We start from the raw sequence: 23,172 nt of genomic DNA on the forward strand, positions 1-23,172 counted from the left end.
AGCTCGCGTATCCTTTTGCGCTTGCGTCCTCGTGCACTGGGGCGCGCGCATCGATGTGTCGCGCTGCTCGAAGCGAGACGTCGCAGTCCGAGAAAAGACTCAGTCGTGTGGCGGCGAGGCCGGTGAAAACGAAAGCGCAGCTACTTTAGTTCCTCCTCTGGCTTCATTTTCCTCTTTCCTTTTTTGTTTTTCCTCGCCGTTTAAAAAAAAGTGGCCCATAGCCCACCCGTGAACGGCGGATCGATCGGATGTGTGGAGGCGCCGTTGACGCGGTTTCGTTATTATCGGGTAGGTTATAGTGTATAACCTCCGTGTGTGTCGGAATAAAATACCGCGGATCGATCTTTCTTCATTGCCGATTGGAAGCGGAAATTGAACCCCTTGAAGTCCGAATGAGATGAGCCATAGGGAGTCTTGCGTGGAAGAGTTGGTGAGTTCGAAGATCGATGAGCAAGTCGATTGACTTGGCTCAAAATCTCCAAATCCTGTCTATTTAGCGCTTTGCTTTGGACTTAGTCTAATATTTATATGCCATTATCCCTTTCCCCTACCCCTACCCCCCCCCCCTCCAATTTTTTGTTTTATAGTAAATATCGCTTGGAGAAGTAGCCTTTTCGTGCTTTAATCCATAAATATAAGGATATACAGAATGCAAATTTATTTATTACTTGACGAGCTGAATTGTATGAGAGGCATCGGTCGATTTAATCCAATGATTATTATTCGTTTTGATTGAAATAATTTGTCGTTATTGAGCATTTACTAATAACGAAGGCTACACATGCATTAATGCAATCGTTGCAAAATTTTGCTTCGGCTGTCATTTGAATTCCTGTATTGTCACATTTTCATTATCAATAAACTAAATTTTTATATATCTAAGCCACTCGGATGGATACATACAAAACAAAAATGAGAGTCTTATTGTTTGGTCCTTGTACTCGTTCTTTTTTATTAATCAGAGAAGACATTGTTTGCAATAACGTCTACATAAGACCATATAATATAGAAAAGAATCGTCGTTGCCATTATTAGCGTTTCATTAACTTTCTCAAAATCTTGAATTTGAAATCTATTCTCATTCTTATAATGAATGATTTTGTACTCCTTTCAATAAGCGATAACTGACAATAAAAAATTAATTGTAATTTACCATAAGGTAAATTATAGAACTATTGTTTTGACTATTCATTCGTTTACTTAATGAATACTCTGGATTTCATTAGCACTAAACTATTTTATTACACTACAGCGTTAGACATTTTTCCTTTCATTGATTTTATTTTTATTTACTATATTATTTATTATAACAACTTTTTTTTTTTTTTTTTAAGAGATTTTTCTTTGTTATTATAATAATGACGCGCATATTAGAAAAATTATAAATAATTCAACACTCATTCAAATTGTTACTAATATAAACACGAATATTTTATTATAATTTATGATTTTATGAAGTATTTAAACGCTGTTTTTTTTTTTATTTTTAAATACTTTATATAAAAGATTTTAGTATGCTAAATCAGTTGAAATTATTAAGCATTTTTAAATATTGTAAAAAACAGTGTAATTAATACAGAGTCAAATTTTCTTCTATTAATTTTACTAATTATAAATTAATTTACATTATAAATTTTTTAAGTGCCAGTTTTATATTTTGTATTGATTTAGATTTTTGGTCGTTAATATTCAATCTTGCGTATATATATATATATATATATATATATATATATATATATATAAAATTCTTTTATTTATTATAAATATTTCACTCTTTCATATTTATTTGTACATATAGTAAATGAACATATTCATTCATATTAAAGTAATACATTCTTTGAAGCAAATACATTTTCTTATGAAAGTATTGACTATAAATATTGTGAATTAGCCCTTAAAATTCAAAAGAAATACATTTTTATAAAATGACATTAACAATGAGTTGATAAATTATTAATATTTATAATATATAGAACGTATTTAAAAGCTTTATTAATAAAGTAAAGAAATAATCGGCAGTCAATTTTTTAATATTAGCTTTTAGAGAAACATTTATGATATTCAACTTATCATCACTTATACTTCGATAATTATTAAAAATATAATAATTAACAATTGGTCTTAAAATTTTGGAATGATAAGCAATAAAAATTATAAATTTTAAATGTCTTGGTATATGTAAAATATTGATTTATATGCCTAGTATTTCACAATTTTCATATAAAATTGAAGACAAAATAATTATAATCCCGATATTTTTAAATTCCAACGGAATAAAATTATACTTTACGTTTCAATAATTCCTTAATCAATAAATTAATAAATATGTTCCCTATTATTAAACATTGTATTTAAATTTAAACGCAAGTAAATTGAAGTAACACGTTTATTATACAAAAACATTTAATTTTATTCGTTTTATTAATTAGAATTAACATAATAATACACCTATTTACATTAAAATAATTATCGTATTAACAAATTTATAGTTTATATTCTTTATAGGTAAATATATATATGTAATGTAATTTTTTTTTTTTTTTTTTTTTTAAATCTGCGAAAATAATAGACGCTATATGTGTAGTAATTATTAGTACTAATTACTAATTTTATGCATTAACGCCGGAATTTCATATATCTTATGTAATGGCCGTTTAGTCAAGTGGATCGGGTTATCTTCACCCAGTTACCAACTAACCGAGGGTTGATCCACGCTGCCTACCTTTTGTTAATTTGTTTTAACTTCCTACATTACCACTCTTAGAAATGACGCACAACTTTATACGAGGCTATACATACGTCATTTCGTTGCAGTTGCAACGCGGAAAAATGTAACAAATAAGACACTGCAGTGCGTACCTACTTTTTTTCGTAGAGGTCGCGTATTGCGCATACAGGTAGCCGCTGAAAATAATGGCATGAGAGCGATGTCGCTCTAAAACCGGTATTTCTAAGTGCGAACTCTTTTCGATTTCTACATGCATGTGTAAATCTAGGCGGCATTGCATCTCAGACGCATAATTCGCGCGTGGGCCAATGAATATTTCAAATTGCTAAAACAATGCGAGATTACTGTGGATATTATAATTTTGTTTCTCTTGGTCTACAAGGAGAGCTAAATAATATTAACAAAAAATTCTTTTATCTCCCGTATAATTTGGTGCAAAATATTATTTTGTAATCAGAGTACAATCGTATATGTATATAATAATAATTCGTATAAAATAAAGATACGCATGGTAGTTATTTGTTTTAGATCTGTTGTAATTAAATCATGTTTGTTTACAACTGAAAAGGGATAAAGAAGGTAATACTGACATTTTTTTAGTAGACAAAGATTTTGAAAAAAAAAAAAATAGTGTAAAAGTTATTGATGGATGGCTTATTAATAGATATTATCTTATCATAGTGTAATGTAACTTTGCATCGACATCTAAATTAGATACAAGTAGTGATAATGTCATTTTAAAGAGGATTAAATAAGACATATTCCGATCGATAAGTTCTAAATATAACTTTTATGTTTTCGACACAATTTTCATATCTCCAAAGTTACAGGATCCACAGATATTGTGAAATACGTATCGGTTATTTTATATTTAAATACTTTACAGCATTAAAAATGGTGAAGTTTCTTTTGAAAACAATTCAGACATTTTGTTCAATTCTGTTAAAAAAATATTCAAACAGACTTCTATAAATTATAAATGAACATAAACTTAACGTAATTGTGAAATGTTTATTTAAATATATATTTTGAAACGTATAAAAAATTTAGGGTTTTTTTTTTTTTTTTTTTTTTTTTTTTTTTTTTTTTTTTTTTTTTTTTTATATACTTTTCAATTGGATTTCTATTAATTGTAAATAATTAATAATTAATTATTAATTTTAATTATCAATTAATTTTCTATTAATATTGATTTTGTCGATATCAATCACGAATTTTTAATGATTTTTTTTTTTTTAATAAAAATAATTATTATTATATAAAAAATATTAGCGTCATTTTAATAAAAGAAAATAATAATATTGGTTTTCGTACTTTTTCGTTATTTTAAGAATTCAAAATTAAGGAGTATATTGTATGTTCGTAATACTTGTGCTTTGAATTATTCCAAATGCTCGTTATAGTACGTAGAAATATAATAGAATGTCTACAAAAATTTAATTTAACTATTATTTCTATATTCGCTTCTTCTAAATATTTTATACAAAATATATAATATTCTTCAAGATAGCTACGACAAAAAATTCATTATTAATAATCCATTGGCAATTAATTATCTATCAATTATATAAAAATCATTAAACATAACGAAACATTTAATAATTACAAACGGTTATAATAATCTAAATACATTTTAACAAAACCACTTTTAAATAAAATTCAATGTTGAACGAAGATCAAAATAAAGATAAAATTTTAATTCATGTGATTTTAAAATAATAGAATCTTCAAGTTAAAATTCAGCTTCACAATACTAGTTATTATTACTATTTATAAACATTCGGATGCATCTACATATTATGTTTAAAAATATCTTGAATAGAGCGTAAGCTAATAATTATTAATTCAATAAAATATATATTGAGTTAAGAAAATATATACTGTTTAAGCTAATATTTTGTATCATAAAAAATTCAGCTCAAATTTGTATAACTTATTACAAATACTGAAAAACATATTACCACAAATAATTATGCTATATATTTATTATTAATCGATTTTATAAGTATTTGAATATATTACACTTCGTATTATAAATCTTAAAATGAATTGCCACGTTGTAGTAAATCATAGAAATTTGAGATAGTGTTTAAAAATATTCACTACTCTCTTTAAATATTAATTACCAGAATTGTATTAAATTACTTTAAATGTGAATACTTGAAATTATGAATTGGCTTAAAAGTGCCTTATGAATACAAAAAATACATTTAATAATCTAATGAAGTTCGTAATAATGTTACTTATGCCACTGCATATCAACCGTATACTTTCAAGAGTAATAATAATATTATTTTACAATGTTCAAATAAGTACTTATTATTACTTTTTTTTTTCTTTTCTTAATCACATGACTTTTAGATTATTATAATTAATTTGCTTATTAATTCTAATGAAATATATCTTTTGTACGACCAATAAAGTAAATTTATTACTGAGATATTTTTAACTAAAGCTAAAAGGAAAGTTTTATTTAAAAGAATACGATATTTATGAAATTAGTGTAAAATATAAGTAAAATAATTCGATCAACGCGATAATTGAATAATGTTATTTAAAAACGTAGAAATTTAAGTAAATTTAGTAATAAATGAAAATCCATTAACATATTATATGTTTCATATATTATAGCTATTTCAATTATGCATGATCCTTATCATCTTCTTTATCCAAATTACTCATGAAATAATTTGAATTTTCATTGATTTTGTTTCTTGCACGTTCAACTATTTTAATTACTAAAATTTGACTTCTATGATCGCTTGCTTATAATCGAAAAACATGAAACTAAATTCCTCCGGTGAACAAGGATATGTTCTGATTAATATCTAATCTCGGAGGAGCAAACACGAGTGAGAAGAAGAAGTCTGCGTACTAACGAGAGAATGTTTTCCAAGTCTAAAGCGAGTCATTAAAGCGAGTTCGTCAACCTACTTCACCCCATCTTCCGTACAATTTGAGCTTTCCTGAGAAAAGTAGTACAGAAGCTTGAGGGCATGCATAAAATGACGAATTTCCGCAATCTTACGTCAAAAAGTATGGCGACCACGATGAAGAGGAGCAATTGCGTTTTTTACTTCGCTTGGCTTTCGGGAGTTCAGATGCCGACATCAAGTATAAAGAATAGATTTTAGGGAAATTGTTCTTTTGAAATTAACGATTTGATTGCTCGATTAACGAAGAGGGGCTGTTCTATGTGTAAGTAAATGCTTTGATCTTCATTTTATGACAGATTTAATCTCTTCTAGTTGTTGCTTTTATAAAAACTTATCCTTCCATAAAGGAGTGTCTTTATTTTCTCTGATAAATAAATAAATTAGGTAGCAGCTTTATACACGCATAAGCGCGCGCGCGCGCGCGCGCGCACACACACACACACACACACACACACAAAATAAACAAATAAGTAAAAGGCATATATATATATATATATATATATATATATATATATATATATATATATATATTATTTTAAAATTGTAAATATAAAATAAAATTTAAAAGATAAAAGTTTATATTACTATATTGCTAATTCAAATATTTGTATGTTTATTAAATATAAATAATTACAATATGTTGAAATAATATTTTACGTTTTATTATTTCTTTATAAAATACCTATGTACTAACGATACTTTGATCTTGCATTCCATTTCTTTGTAAAGCTTACGAATAATGGATCTGCACTTAATTCAAATATTCAATTATCTGTAAAAAGAAAAATATTATCTAAAGTTCAATAAGTTTTATGAACGTAATTCTGCTAAAAAATAATAGTAGTACATAAGATCTCAGGATGAAATTGATCTTCCATTAGATATTTCGCTGTTATAAGGTGTATTAATTATCAATTATTTAGTAATTAATTATTTAATATTACTTAATTAAGAAATTTCTATTAATAAAAATACTAAGATATATATTTCAATGTATATTAATTACTTTAATATTTTCTTAGCATCTCTACTTTCATCAAATAATATTGAAAATTCTATCATGTGTATCGAGTGATAAAATAGAACACACCTGTATTGAATTTGACTTAAAAACTGAAATAACATCCTGTAAATATTTAGGTGAACAAATTATAATAAATCCAAAATGATATAAAACATATTTTATACAATAAAAAAATTATTATTAAATATACATGTAATTTTTATAAAAATTAAATGATTCGAAAAGCGTAAGTATATTTAAAATTCCATTGAAGACGACATTATAAATAAATAATAGTGTTGCATTATGAAATAATAAAAGTTTTTTTCATAGTATTATGAAAAGAATTAACAGAATTGTAGAATTGATAGAACGATGGAATCAATAATTTATAATGGCTTGAGAAATATATATGACACATGCATGTGAATCTACCGTGTAAATCAAAACTTCCTTGACAATTCTGTAATTAATTACACAGCATTTATGCAATAATGTAATTATTGCTTCATCTTTTCATTTACAAAATTATAAAAATAATATTTCCCATTATTGTGATAATATACCGTAGATAGAGATGTCGAAGTGCAGTATTCAAAATTATTGAATCAATGTGATTTCGGTTTATTACGTCTATTTACATTATTATATTTATTAGAATTTATTAGAGTTTCTAAGATGAAAACAATTTGTATAACCCATGCACAGCTATGAACGATAAAGCATATTTTGATATTAACTTGTTTGTAGACTTGTAAGAAAGAAAAGACGGTCTAGGAAGTGTAATTCAACGCTGAATCCAGCCCCATCGAAAGACGAAGGATCATGATCACGTGCTGGGTACTAGTTGGGGTGCTCGGAGTGTTGGTACTTTTACACGCGCTCTTTGAGGTCCACTATTTTTTGCGCATGTTCATGACCGTCTTTCTGGCACGTTTCTGCAGAAAACGCGTCCACATATTGGATGAGACGTCGGTATACGGTAAGTCTTATCAATCTCATGTTGTTGCGAATTTCTCTATTTTAATCTGACTTTATAGAGCGAATAGAGTGCATTGTCACTTTTTCTGACTTGCTGTGCATTATCTGGACGCTATGAATGTAATGTTTGCTAATTGAGACGAGGCGTCGTCGGTGTAATCGGTATTATTATTCTCCATATTCTCCATAAGATCAATTGTTTGATGAACCTTTCCTTATATCATGCTGCATTAGTATATTGCGGTTTTAATTTGAACGTTTTATTAATGAAGTGGGTAGGAATTTTTAAAATAATGATTAGTAAAATATTTGTTTTATTAGAAGAAGCAATATAAGTGAGTGAAACTATTATTCTATATAAACGAGAGAATCCAATGAAGTTTCGTATTTATTTTAAAGTGTTTGATATAACCTTCGATGCAAACACTAAAATATACTGTTGTCTTTATTGATTTTATCCAATTTCATTCCGAATATACTTACAATAGTATCTATCATCGTAAGTAAATCGATTTTATTATTTTATGCAGTTTAATTAATAGATACGATTAATGTTTATTAGCATATATTAGATTAACTGAAAAATAATTAGAAATTCAATATAGAAAAATACTTTCAATCAAGGACTAACTTATATTATTTAATATATTTATTATAGATTATATTTGTTAAATTTTAAATATTGAGAGTGAAACATTTGTATAACCCATATATATATATATATATATATATATATATATATATATATATATAATATAATATAATAAATGAAATAAATATAATAAATAATATAAAATATAATATATGAAATATATATATATAGATAATAATATATATTTAAAAAATTTAATTAATTCTTTTATTCGAGTTTTGATTTCATCAATATGTTGTTTTAAAATAATTTAATCAGTTATAATTTTAATTAGTAACTTTAAGTAAAAGAATATAGTAAAAATATAATTATTTTTGTTTCAATATATTAGAGCCATATTTTTGTACTTTAATTATTATAAATCTTATTATTAAAAATTTAATTGAATTTCCATTACAGTCGTGCAGATGTACAATTCGAATAAGCAGAAATTTATGTAGACAAACTTTTAGTTTTGTTAAATTTTTTTTGATTTACTGTTATTTTTTAATTTTCATTTATATTAAAAATATATAATTATACGTTATTTCATATAATTAAAGCCAGTTTCATTACATATAATGATAGAACTTGTTTCTTAAACAGATACAAATAAAAAGTTATGATACTTATTCTTTTGTGACAATAATGCTAATATATATTAGCATATATATTAATACGTTGTGTGCGTGTGTGCGAGGGCGTGCGAGTGCGTGTGTTAATATTGTATATTCATATTTTATAAATTTGAAATTTTACAAATTAATATTTGTTTCTTGACAATGTAAAATTTCTACACGCATGCGCGCGCGCGCGCACACACACACAATAGAAAGAAAATAATAACAAAATGAAATGCAATTTCAAATAAAATAAAATATAAATATGAATTTAATAGAAAAACTGCCTTTTGCATGTGTACGGTGTTTGATTATTCTTATACATAATTGTAGTAAAAGAATACTATAAGTATATAAATCTAAAGATCGCTAAATCAAATTATATATATTATGAATTAATAGTAAAAATGAACTAAGAGATGTCTTGATAGTTTATAAATGTAATTTTTAATTTTATTTTTCCACTTCTAAGTAATCTCGTTTTTTTTCTTTTAATTTCATCTTATTCATAATCGGAATATCAGAGCTTCCTATGCATCTGCCGGCAATGTCTGTCATTTACATTGACGACGCCTCAAGATGACAACGATAAGGAAACTTTGTCGTCCATGTAACTGCAATTTGATCTGTGGATTTCCATTTGCTACTGTCGACGGCAATCCGGAAAATCCTACAAGAACAGAGAGCTTAACCGCCGACCTTGACAGAGGCCGCGCATACTTCTAACAGTTGAGAATCGCGCGCGCGGTTCATTGATTTTCGCTTCCAGTGTGCGCGCGACCTACGACACCTACAACGACAATTGTTGTTCTCATCTCCTCGCCTTTATTTCCTAGTATTGCATTAGCCACTGTCACGGTCAACTACTTTTCGTTAAAGAAATGTTTCAATTGACTATTATAAGTCATACGGATTTTTGAATTTCAATATATTTTTTATGCCCATAGATTTAAAAATGTTTATTGTATGTAGAATTAATGTTAAGAATGCTTTGCCTAAATAATAATTCTTCTAATTAATAACTTATAATTATGATGATTTTACGCTAAAATTTCTTCAATAAATATTTTTATATTTACCTCAATTTATGTTCCTTAATTTATAAATTTGATATTATAGACAAATACAAGGATATATAAGCTCTCAAAGCATAATAAACTAGTTAATAATTTATTATTAAACAAATAAAAATAAATAAAATAAATATATACGCAGGCACTTCGTGTATTTTATATCTTCCTTATAAAATATAAAAAGTTAATTTTATATTTTATATCATTTTCTAAAATACTAATATCAATTGCTATTACATTATTTAATGTTCTTTATGCTTCTCGAATTTTATGATAATTAATTTATACCGTGTTTAAATGTATTTATTAAAAGTGTTATTTTCATTATTTTAATTATTATTATTGTGATTGCGAAGATAATGAGGTTTAATATTATTTTTATCAATATTACTAAACAACTTCACTTTATCACAACAAACGAATGAATTATTTATATGCATAATTGTAAAATGAGCATTAATCAAATTTGTTTCGTCAACTCATATTATCATTATTTATATTATTTTTAAAAATTTTTATCTTTTAACATCTCTTTGTAAATATTAATTTAATTAATTTTGCTTAAAATGGAAAAGTTTTATAAATCATTTAAATTAATTATTCTTCAATAGGGAATGAATTTATCGAATAAATCAACTTAAAGTCAGAATAATAGAATATTATAAAAATTGTCGGTGTAGCTATTACAGGAGCTACATTATTAACTTTGCAAGAAGCAAGAAAAATGAAAAAAAAAAAAAAAATGAAAACAAATGAAAGAATAGTAATCGTTTTCAAAAAAAAAAGTTTGATAATTAAAAATATGGATTCGATTAATCGCATAGCCAGTGGTATTGAAATTTATAAAAAACAATCGGATATATTGGAATCAAAATTTTTTTTAAGAAGATATCTTAGATAAAGAAAATGAGTCTAATGTTTTCATGATACTTGTGCGGAACAAATACTTTCTTTTAATCATTGTTAATCATATACTTGTAAAAACTGCAAAAATTTTCGCACATTTAAAAAACCTTGACAGTGTATGGCTCCTGACATTGAATAATTATTTGAATTATTTGAACGAATTAACAAAAATTTTCTGTTTAATATGTCAAAAATATTATTTATTCAACATATTTTAAAAGGTTGAATTTGAATCGAAGTTTCATTAATTGATAGACAATATTATTTTGATAATATGATCATTTTCTTTAACAAAGCTATTGTTCAAATGAATATTTAATGATATAAAATTAAAGAAGCACGTTTTTGGTATTTTTTTACATGTCGGTAGAAAAATAATGAATTCCTCAAAAGAGTTTTATCTTCATGCTAATCCGCGCTAATTGTTAGTATTTTACCTGAGTAAAAATTTACAAATTATGAAAACAAAAAGGCTTAGATAAGGTTTTAAATACATCTATTAAAATATATTGCATATCAAAAAAATTAATATCTATTTAGGTCGAAAAGTATTCTAACTATAATCTGATTTAATTATCTGTCGGATAGCAACTTACTTATTCTGATTATTATTTATAATAATATTTATCAAATGTGAACGTCATTTTACAAACAAAGTCATTGGATTTTCAATTTAATGTAATTACAAGTATTTGTCGCTTTACTTTTATAATATTTTATATTTTCACACAATATCATAAAATGCGATAAATCTTTAACGATAAATTGGCATTTTTTTATCGCTGCTTATACATAAGGTTATTCTTTATTGAAAAAAAAAAAAAAAAAAAGTAACGCATTTCATTGGTTCGTGAACAAATATTTAATTTAAAACTATTATTTTATATCAATTTAATATAAATCATTCGGATTGTATTCATATTTCATAATAAATATATGGATAAACCACAGTTTGAATGTGAAGTATTAGTGATAATTATAAGAATTATAGCTTATATAAATAATAAAAATAAAACTGATAATAAAGTGGTGTATAGTATAAACGTTTTGGAATTTCAGTTTTTTTAAATACGGTTTCTGAAATAATTTAATTAATTTTTTTAACAACTTTTATTACAAGGCCTAGAATTATTAATACTAATAGACAAATTTTCGTGACAAGTCAAGTGTATTGGTCGAATGTGAAATTGTAATTAGGAGAGTTAAAACCAATATCTATCAATGTCTGGATAATCCCCATTAGATAGATATTGTTCTTCATATCGTTATAAAAAAAATAAAAATATTTCTCTACATGAAATATACATGAAATCATGTATATATATATATATATATATATACACACACACACACATATCAATAGTAGATGCTTTCTGTTTAGGTCTTTGCGCGACGACCGACATCGACTGGCTGCTCTATCACATGAATAACGCACGCTATTTGCGCGAACTTGATTTCGCTCGTGCTGATTTTTACGAGCGAACGAATCTTTACCGCGAGATTTGCTTGCAGGGTACCGGGGTTGTACAAAGCGCTTCGACAATACGCTACAGGAGGTTTCTCAAGCCTCTTACCATTTTCAAAATCACATCAAAGGTAGGAGAGCATTTGTTCTTTCCCGTTTCTTCTTCCATTTACTCTATTTATACAGTCAGCTCAATTTTTCCTCAATTTAAGTGCCCAAAAATCGACCAATGGGGATGGATTGTCAATCTCAATTCTCTATTAATAATAATACTAGAACTATTTGTTCGACATTCTCGAAAAATATTGACTCTTTAAACGCTATTTTAAACATTTACTGTGTTATATAGTACATCGACCTCTATAAATAGTGCGGTATTATTTATTATTTGTATCATGTAAAATATTTAATAATTCATTTTACGACTAATATTATTGCTTGTTAACTTTTAATATAAAGCGACACTTTTAAAGAATTTTCAAATATTTATAAAGATTAATGCTACTAAGAATGGGAATATATTATACTTAGATTTCCAAGTAGTAGAATATAATTGAAATATTAAAATATTTCAAGGAACAAAATTCAGAAATTCTTTATAAGCTCCATTATTTGCAAATTATTTTTTGATTTGTGATTTGAGTACTGTATGCCTGCCATGTACACTCGCGCGTTTTAAGCGGTAAAAAGAAAAAAGAAAAAAGCAAAAAAAAAACGAAAAAAAGAGACGATTATGCATACGATTTATTTTAGACGGGATTTAAATTAAGTGAATATCTTCACGTACTATAAGTTTTCAGATAATGTTCATTTGGGATAAGCATTTTCAACAGGACAATAAGAATTTTTACATCTCAATCGAGGGATTTTTCCATTAAAGCTCATGTCAAAGTACTTGAAATATCATTGCATGAAATACTGCTTTCATAACATTCAGAACATTAAGAAATATGTCTATAAATTGTTTATATTGGATAAATCATAAATCTATTCAATGAATATAAATATTTTTCTTAATTTATTACATCGAACAATTAGAATACGAGGCCTAGCCTTTAATGAAGTAATTATAAAATACTTTTGATATTTACATCTGTATATCGTTTGCTTATCAAAATTTCTAAAACAGGTATTTACCATCGAATTAAAATTCAGATATTAATATTTATAATTCTTTTTGAAAACTGTGATTTTTGTAACGTATATTGAAATTTTGGTTATAAATCAATTATAAAATAGATTATTTAAAGAAATTCGGTATTTAATGATATATTCGTATTTATTTACATTACCGTGCAGAAGAAAAAAAAGTTATAATATTATAATTATTATATATTAAATAAATATTTGATATTAGTTCGTAAGTAAAGCTATGCTTTACCAAAACTAACGTATCAAAATGTATCTTATCACTTCCATGACATTCATCTTATATTTTAGAATTTATACAATTTCTCTTTATTTAAAAATAAATGTTGATTGATTAAAATATTTTTTTTCTAATTTAATCTTACATTTTTTGTATTGTATTATACAACGGCAATAAATGCATTAGCAGAGAATATCAATCAATTATGATTTATGACATTATTACTCACTTGCTTAAGATCGATATGAAAAAATGTATATTGATGGAAGCCTAAATTGCGCTCACAATATTTACTGCCTTTTAACGTAATAGTGGTTATTTTTATAAATAAGCCTTATCTTTATTGCAGCGAGTTAATTAATCAATAAAGACGTTTATATAAAATAGGAATGTCAGCGAAGGAATTAATGAGTCAATGTGTTTGGCAACTGGAGATTATAAATTGAGGCGGCCGTTACATGTGTTGCTTATTCAAACGATTGGAACGTTCCCCATAGTTAGGCATAAATTAGGCAATGAGTCGCGCGACCAATGAAAACTCCAATAGAGCGCAATAAGCGCAGCGGCTAACATGACTTCCTGGCTCTCCGCAGATAATCTATTGGGACGAGAAGACGATCTTCATGGAGCACCGCTTCGTGACGCCATCGGACGGCTTCGTTCGAGCGATTGCTATATGCCGACAACGACTCCTCGACTGCAGTGCCGAGTCTGTGATGGGCGGACTTATCGATCGCGGCGTCAAGCAAAACGGGAGTCTGGAGACTGGCGTCACGCAGGTGCGATTCTCTTTCATACCTTCTTATAATAGCACCTTTTATCTCACTCTCACTCTCATCTCTCATCTCTCATCTCTCATCTCTCATCTCTTTGATATTTGAGCTCCGAATGAGTTAGTGTGCCTCGGTTGAATTATTACATCCCATTAAATTATTGATTAGAGATGATTGCAGATTTGTAATATAACGACAATATTTTTACTTCGCAAAGGTATCGCTACCCATGCATGGGAATACTTTTTCCACTAGATTTTTTTTTTTATCAAAATTGTTTTTATCAGACTTCCACATTCATAAGACATCACAAACTTTACCCTTTTATCTTAAATACATATTTTCAGATTTTATTTACGCACGTGAGTAATTGTTAAGCTGGGATTTAGTTTTAAGTCATTTTCAAAATACTGCAGTTCGTAAAGAGGTAAGGTTTGGTCAAACATTTTTACGGTTTAAGGATTAATTAAACCGTAATATGTAGCTTTAATATTGTACAATGAAACATTTGAAACTAAGATCTTCGACTTTACATACACATTTCATAAAAAATTTTATTAAAAAAATATTTTCCAAAAGATTTACTTGCTTATTCCTATTGAAATTACGTAACGCAATTTTATTAAATTTATTATTTATTATTCTTTCAATGTTGAATGAATTCGTAAAATTACAATTTTAACTAAAATGAAAATAAAATTAAGATCTCAGTCGTTAGTTAAGTAATAAATTATAAAGATTAAATTCTACAACTTAAGAAAGAATCTTATCAAAGTATGAATTTTAATTGTTTAAGATTAAAAAAATTCTTGTCTAACTATGTATGATATAAAATATTATATTGCGTTTAACAATGCTGTGGTCCTAACGAAATACAAAAAGAAAAAACAATAATTAATGATTTTCAATTAAATTTATATTACATAAATTTATAAACCTTAAGTAGGTAACGTCGTAATAATAATTTGTAAATTATATTCGATATTCAATGTAATATCATTCTACAATAATGCTAATGTAGCTAAGTATTTTTAGTGCTTTATTAATTTCCTCGTTAGACGACTTTTAAAAACAAATCAATTTTTTGTAAAGTTGCTGCTTTCTGTATTCCTCGTAATTCATAATTTTTCATTCTGTATTTTTTATTACCAAGACGTTCTGCGCAGATTTTCCTTTTTGTTTTTGTAATTTTTCACATCAATGGCTTTCAAAATTTGCATCAATGACTAATCATTCGTGTGCTTAAAACAGCCAAATTCTTCCCGTACCTCGGCAATCATATTTCGTATTTACATGGAAGCATCCCAACCTATCGATGCTCTCTCGTCTTCATTCTCGCACCCCATACGTATATAAACAATTCTAACAGAATATCCGAGCTGCTCAATGAATAATCTTTTTACGTTGCATTGCGTAGATACCGCAGGTGCGTCCGGAAATGCCGGTGGAGGTGGCACGATGGCTAGAAAGCAATGACGTTTCCTCGGCAAAGCTGCGGGAGCAGCCGTTGGCGCCGCTCCAAGTTGTCGCGACACATTGCTGACCTACGGAGAGCAGCGATTACGGCGAACAGGAGACACAGGAAACGACACAGGAAGCGGCACGAGAAACGACACGAGAAACGGCACGAGAAACGACTCTCGTGTAATGGCGAGCACTTTGGTTCTTCACACGTGGGCTCGCCTTTTCGCTCTTCTTAGACGTTGAGATGAAGACGTCATTGGCGTTGACTGCCACCTCAGAATAGGACACTAGAGAGATATTGATTGTTATGATCGCTACCAACTTTGGAATTTTTTACAATGATGCAACGGGAGTTTGCGGCAATTGTTGAAGTCGTAGATCATTTGCCGCAGTCGATCTTTCGTCGAGCGTAACTATTCGAAGCAATGCATTTTTTATTTCTGGTCTTTTTTAGAGAGGCATAAATTCAAAACAACTAGATCGTCTGTTAATTGACGATAATTAATTGAAATTCATCTTCAATATGTTCCTTCAGATTTTTGATTATCATCTAATGCCAGATGCTTCTTTAAACATCCTTATGTAATCAATCAGTTTAATAACTTATAAAGCAAACATGGCTAATAATTGATTTTAAAGGCTGTCGATTTACATTTCGATGGAGACAATTAAATTGTTTTTCCTACGATTCTCAAAATATATTGAATAATTTCACCCTAATTAATAGAAATATTTGAAGTTGGCATTTAAGATAGATTTAAGGATTTAAGGATAGATTTCGGTTAATTGAAATTTTGAAACTTGCATAATTTTTTAATTTACTCTTCTCTTTTATATAAGAACCTATTAAAATTAAATCTGTATTATTTAAAATGCTTTTCGATGCTTTTCAATTTAAGGTAACTTTTAAACAATAGTTATAATTATTTATTTATGAAATATATTGTGCGAATGAAGGAAAGTACACAAAAGCTTTTTTCAAATGGGCCTTTAGAATTTACGCGAATAAAGGCATTCTTAATACTTAATCGATTATTGATTATAATGAAAAGGCCAGATAAAACCTTTCGTTCGCGAAAGAAAGCTCGCGTACAAAAGTTGAATAGATTGTATTCTCCGTACTCATAAAATTTCCTAAATTTAGATGTTCGTTGAATTTTAAGTTATTTACAGAGCCGAAGAAAAGGAAAATTTTATTAAGTTATAAACACTTTCTCGGTATTTCTTAAAAAAGGAGAATAAAATGTCTAAAGTATAACGCTAAATAAACATAATAGGTTTAAACAACACTTAAGTAATGTTTAATAGTACTTTTATATAATTAAGAAATAAACCTGTCAGATTTTTGATTCTCTCTTTACAATATAGTAAGATGAAAATCATAATCTTAATGATAGGAAAAAAAATGAGTTTATCGACATTTTACATTTGTTTCAATTTTTATTCAAATTGTCACTCTAAATGGTTAAAAACAGATTTAAAAAATTTCAATAATAGAAATTATTTATATTATTTTTTTATTACATTGTTTATTTAAATACGATTTAAAAAAAAAAATATATATATATAGATGAATATGTTATAAAATTTGCGTTTAATATACAAAACACGTTGAAAAGTAAAACTAATAATTGTAGATTGAAAAATAAAATATACACTAATATTTACCATTCTTTTCAATTATTTAATTTTTAGTTTCAAAATAAAACGTTATAATAGAATATTTTTATTTAATGGCTTTAATAAAAAATATTAAAGAAGTAATTTACATACTGCACGATCACCTTATTAAACTTTCTTTGTATTTTTAGTTTATGGAATTACGTAGGGCTTTATAATTGTAATTAATAGGTGTGCGAATTACTTTCTAAATTCATTACATTTTTAAATGATGTGATTGAAAATTTATGACAACTAGAATGGAATAAAAATTGTGATAGCAATGAATTGTTGAATAAATGATAAAACTGTAAGTGATAAAATCGCCTAGTATGATTATTTTATGATTTCTGATAATGATTGATAAACAAAATGCGCACAAGTTTAAATTTTAAATAATTGTTATAAAACTAATTGTTATTTAGATAATAAAATGTGGAATGCTCACTGGTATTTATATTTTATGAAACTTATATAGATTATGTGCATTACAAGTATATTCAAAGTAATATCTTTGATTAAAGTCAGTTTTGTTATTTTATTATAAAAGAAAAATGTAAAATTTATCGATTATATTATATTGTCATAGAAAAACATAATATAAAATGTTAAATAAATTTTTTCACCGGTTAAAATTTTCAAAGTAATAAACAAGTAATTTTTTACACATTTTTATTTCATTCGCTTAAATCGACTTATTTTCATAAAAAGCAGGTTTTATTTAAATTTACATTTTATTATAGTTATTCTTTGACTGACTTAATTATTAAGAAATACAATCTAATTAATTTTTAATATACGAAGAGATAAAAATAAAAAAATTTTCTTTATAAAAAGGATACCTTGAAGTGTACTACTGTTCAATGTTGAGATATGTTGTCTTTTTTTAGTATGAGACAATCAAGAATAATAAAATGGATTGCCCAAAATAGACGAAAACTCAGTAACATATATATATCAGAAGATTTGTAATAAAAATATTAATAAATATTCAATATAATTTAATATTTTAGCTAAACAAATTGCTTGAAGTATTTTATAAATGTTGAAGTTTAAAAATATAGAATTTCAAATTACGTTACAATATGTATATAATTTATCAATATTTAAAATTGTTAAAATTATTTACTACAACATTAGACCAACATATTCAGCAATAAATTAAACATGATACAAATATGGTATTTTAAAAAATTCTTAAAATCATTGAATAAATAATATTGAAAAACTATTTATAAAATCAGGGTATAATAAAAAAATGAAGAAATAGTTTTATAAGTAAAAAATATTTTTGAAAATAATTGAAAAATTTTTAATTTCTTAGGGAATACTTTTGCTACATTTTTCTGTCAATAACTACTTTTCATATTTAATACTCTGATCTCTTTATTTTTAAATTGTATTAAAATGTTGTATGAACGAAATATAATTTGTAACCATAAAAATGTACAATGTAAATTAATATTATGTAAAGCATTATACAATTTTATATAAAAATATTAATTAATTTCTTAAATCTAAACATACCAAATAATTTTTTATAATTCGAGGTATTAATTGGGCTCTGTAGTCATTTCTAATAATGGTATTTTATTTTGTTTTCTTAAAATGATTTTGTAAAATCAAAGATTTGATAAAACAAAAATTTTATAATTTATTTTATTAAATAAATATTACTTAATAAAGTATTTAGAAACAAATATTTAATATATATTTTTCATTTAAAAAAAAATTATTGTTCATATATTAAAGGAGCAAATTGAATTTTGATTTATTTCATTAAGAATTTATAGCCAACTGTAGATCGAAACACTATATATTAAATTATTATTACCTACGTAGATAATTTAATGTTTGAATATATTATAATAAAATGTAGATGGATTTAGTAATTGAAATATATTAGATTGAGCTGTATTGAGCCAAAGACTAAAAATTGTGTTTATAATTTATGTAACATGTGTATATAACAGATAAAAGGAGTCTGATTTAATAATTAAATATGTCCGTACTTAAAAAGATTCGAATAATTTTTTCAAGAAAAAAAAATTATATATTTAAAATTCAATTAATTATATTTTTGTTACGTTTTAGCTAGTATGTTTATGTAATATTTTTTCATGTATGGCGACGAACTTATATAAATATAAAAGCATAATAAATGATTGTTACATTTAAATTAGATTTAAAATATCATTTATAAAATAGACTCGATAAAACCTTTAAATAATAAATTTTATAAGGACAAAATTATATTTTTATTGTTTACCATTTATTATGTACCATTGCTATGAATGGTGAATTTTCTATATTGTATTCAATATATAACAAATTTTGTATGTAATTTTATAGCTTAACCAATGTACTATTGTATTGTTAAATATATGCTTATGCATTATATCCATGACATTTATTTCATTCATAATAGTTAAGATGAGTTTTCATATACGAATAGGAGTAAAAACTTTGGTAAATTTTTACTTAAAATATATTAAGTCAGAATTATATATTAATTGCATAGTAAGATTGCTTTATTATATAAGTACCTTTATATTCTTGTATTTCACGTTTATTTATGTTCACATTTTGAATTTTTCAATTATATTTTCAGACAAAACACATCTAAAAACAAAAAAAAACAAGTAAGTTTCATTACATAAATATGCATATGCTAAAAGAAGTTTGTACATTGTACAATCAACTCTTCAATATGTTAATTTTATTTCAACATTCATTATACTAATACTAATATTTGAAAACAAGTAATTTTCTTCATTTTAAATCATTTTTAAGGGTTAATAAAGAGCCTACTTAACCTTATCAGAATGAAGAATCGATAAAAATGAATTAGATTATTTGAATGTACTATATTTATATTCTTTAGAAATCTCATAATAAATTTCTTATATTTAATGCCTCTAAAATGTTAAATTTCAGATTTTTGAAATATGCCACATCAGAAATTAAATAAACTCTTCCAAAGCTTATTAAATTTTTTTTTTCAAATATTCAAACAAATTACATTCCATAACCTTCTACGACTTATAATTTATATTTATAATTAATGACTGCTTTAGAAAATTCATCATATTAAATTACAATTGTTTAGTTTTATTTCTAAAAAACACATATACTCTCAATCTCTGCTATTATTAGCAATTATCTCTTTTAACAATTAAGTAATATAGAGTCACTGTAAAATGTTTTCCATTATTCCTAGTCAGTTTATTGACTAGAATATTAAATAAAATTTACAACGAACACTAATCATAATGTATTCTTTATAAAAGAGTATACGAATTTCTATTTATTCTTAGTAATATAATTTATTAATTACTATTAAAAAGAATATACAAGTTTTTAAATTAAAGTACTTTATAATATATATTTATAATTTTTCAAACTAACTAACTTCATTACACTTTATTGACAATATAACATTTCTTCTATGTGCAAGTTCTTATATCTGCATCATATAATTTTATTTACCTTAAATTAGAAATATTATGATAATAGATAAAGTGGTTATAAAATGTAATTAATTTGAAAGATTGAGGATTGCATGCAAATCAAAAACAATTGAATGACAGCTATGATATTCCTATAAAGTTACATTTACATATAAATACAGAAATTTTATAAGCATAGAATATTTTATATTTTATAGAATATTTGTACTTTAAATTTTATTGCAAATTGTATTTGTCGTTGAAGCTATGATCATAGTTTGCACATCTTATCCAATAGCACACAGAAATTTTTTAATAGAAAGATTTTCAATTTTATTAATTGAGAGCTCTATTTTTACATAATTATAATTAAAGTTACATTTTCATTATTTGAAAGTTCATGCACCATAGAGGCTTCATCAAAATGCATTAGGATAATAAATAAAAATTTTCTCAATTTAAAAATTTATATTATTTAATAGTGATGTACAAAAATATTGTTCAATATTTATTTGATCAAATCCAATGTAACATTTAAAATTTTTAAAATTAAAATTTTTTTAATGATATATTACATTCATTTAATAGTAAAATTTCGTAATATGGACTGAACTAGAACATTTCAAAAATACAATATATTTCAAATATTGCAATTGAATTTCAATAATTGCAATTTTTTAAATAACTTCTGTTAATACTTATAATTCATTGAATATAATAACATGGTGTACATAGAAATTAATTGTTTGCTTATGCTTCTCTCTATTTTTGTTTGAAAAGCTCTTCATTTAATGTATTAGAATTAAAATTATATTTTTTTCATTATCTATTTGGTTTTTAATATTTTTAAAATTAAAATGATTATAAATTTTAAAAAATTATATAAAATAAGTTATGAAAATAAGTTATGAAAATAAATTTGATTACTCTTTGAAAATTTTCTTTATTATAGTCAAGTTTGTTGTAGTAGTAGTTCATTTTTTTAATAATAATGAAAATTATATACATGAGTAAAAAGTTATATATAACTTTATATATATATATATATATATATATATATATATTAGTAACAACAAGGTTTCATTGATATTTGCTGGTAATATTTTTAAAGTATATAAAACTAGAAAATCATTAATATTTTACTGTAATTACCGGTCAGTGTGTATGTATTTAGTTATTTCTAATATATGTGCATAATGTTTTAGCCGCATTCATTAATTTTATCGCGAGCGATATATGTATAAGTACTAACGTAAGTTCTATAATCATTTACATGCATATAAGCTCGCTATAAAGTTAAGTAAAGTCACTCTTGTATCTTTTAGAAATGATTTTCAATTGTAAGTATCATGACTGTTCACATATTGTAATCAAGTATATATTTAGAGACTTAGATGAAATATATTGCCTAGCTATATAATTATGTAATATATAAACTTATATTTATATAATTATGTAAAATATAACAAAAATATTTAAAAAATTTATCCGTAAGAGGTAGTATAATTGATAAATAGTAATGTGCAAGCATGAAAAAATGTTGATTTATGACACATATATATTTCTAGTATATTAAAATATTTTCCGAGACTTTTTATATTTGAAATATAAATTTATGGATAATATTGTAATATAATGCATTAAAATATATTATTATATGAATCTTTTCAGAATATTTACATTAATGTTTATTATTACAGGTCATTTTAAGCTTGGGTAAAAATGCCGAAAAATTTTATGAAGCTCAAGTCAAATGGTAATTTAGTCATGTTCATTGCATTGTATTCAAAATCCGCGCTGACATAGTGAATATCAGAAAATCATTCTGCGCAAAATCGTAAAATTTTCTAACAGTGATCCACGCGCAAATGAAGAATTCAAATTTGAAATCAATGTTTTCCGTAATTTGTAACTATAATTCCTTTTACTAATTTATATGTATGGTTACACACGCACGCAACAGATGCACGCATACGTATGCATATAAACTCGTTATTGCACAATATTTATGAGAATGATAATTAGAATTTTATTTATATCAACTATCGTAAGAATGATCAATAATGAGCATATACGAAACGGTGAGGGTGGTGGTGGTGGGGGGGGGGGGTATAT

At 25.4% G+C, this 23,172-nt stretch overlaps 1 protein-coding gene across 1 annotated transcript; it reads left to right on the forward strand.

Annotated features, from left to right (window-relative positions):
• Positions 1 to 98: 98 nt before the first annotated feature.
• LOC105359171 (protein THEM6) lies at positions 99 to 16,071 on the forward strand. Its single transcript, XM_011495677.1, has 5 exons — positions 99 to 430; positions 7,418 to 7,649; positions 12,260 to 12,474; positions 14,306 to 14,491; positions 15,903 to 16,071. Exons 2-5 carry the CDS (start codon positions 7,493 to 7,495, stop codon positions 16,026 to 16,028), a joined length of 684 nt encoding a protein of 227 aa, XP_011493979.1. The 5' UTR covers positions 99 to 430; positions 7,418 to 7,492; the 3' UTR covers positions 16,029 to 16,071.
• Positions 16,072 to 23,172: the final 7,101 nt, after the last annotated feature.

Source organism: Ceratosolen solmsi, unplaced genomic scaffold (genome assembly GCF_000503995.2).
Source record: "Ceratosolen solmsi marchali unplaced genomic scaffold, CerSol_1.0 scaffold11, whole genome shotgun sequence".
Lineage (NCBI taxonomy): Eukaryota > Metazoa > Arthropoda > Insecta > Hymenoptera > Agaonidae > Ceratosolen > Ceratosolen solmsi.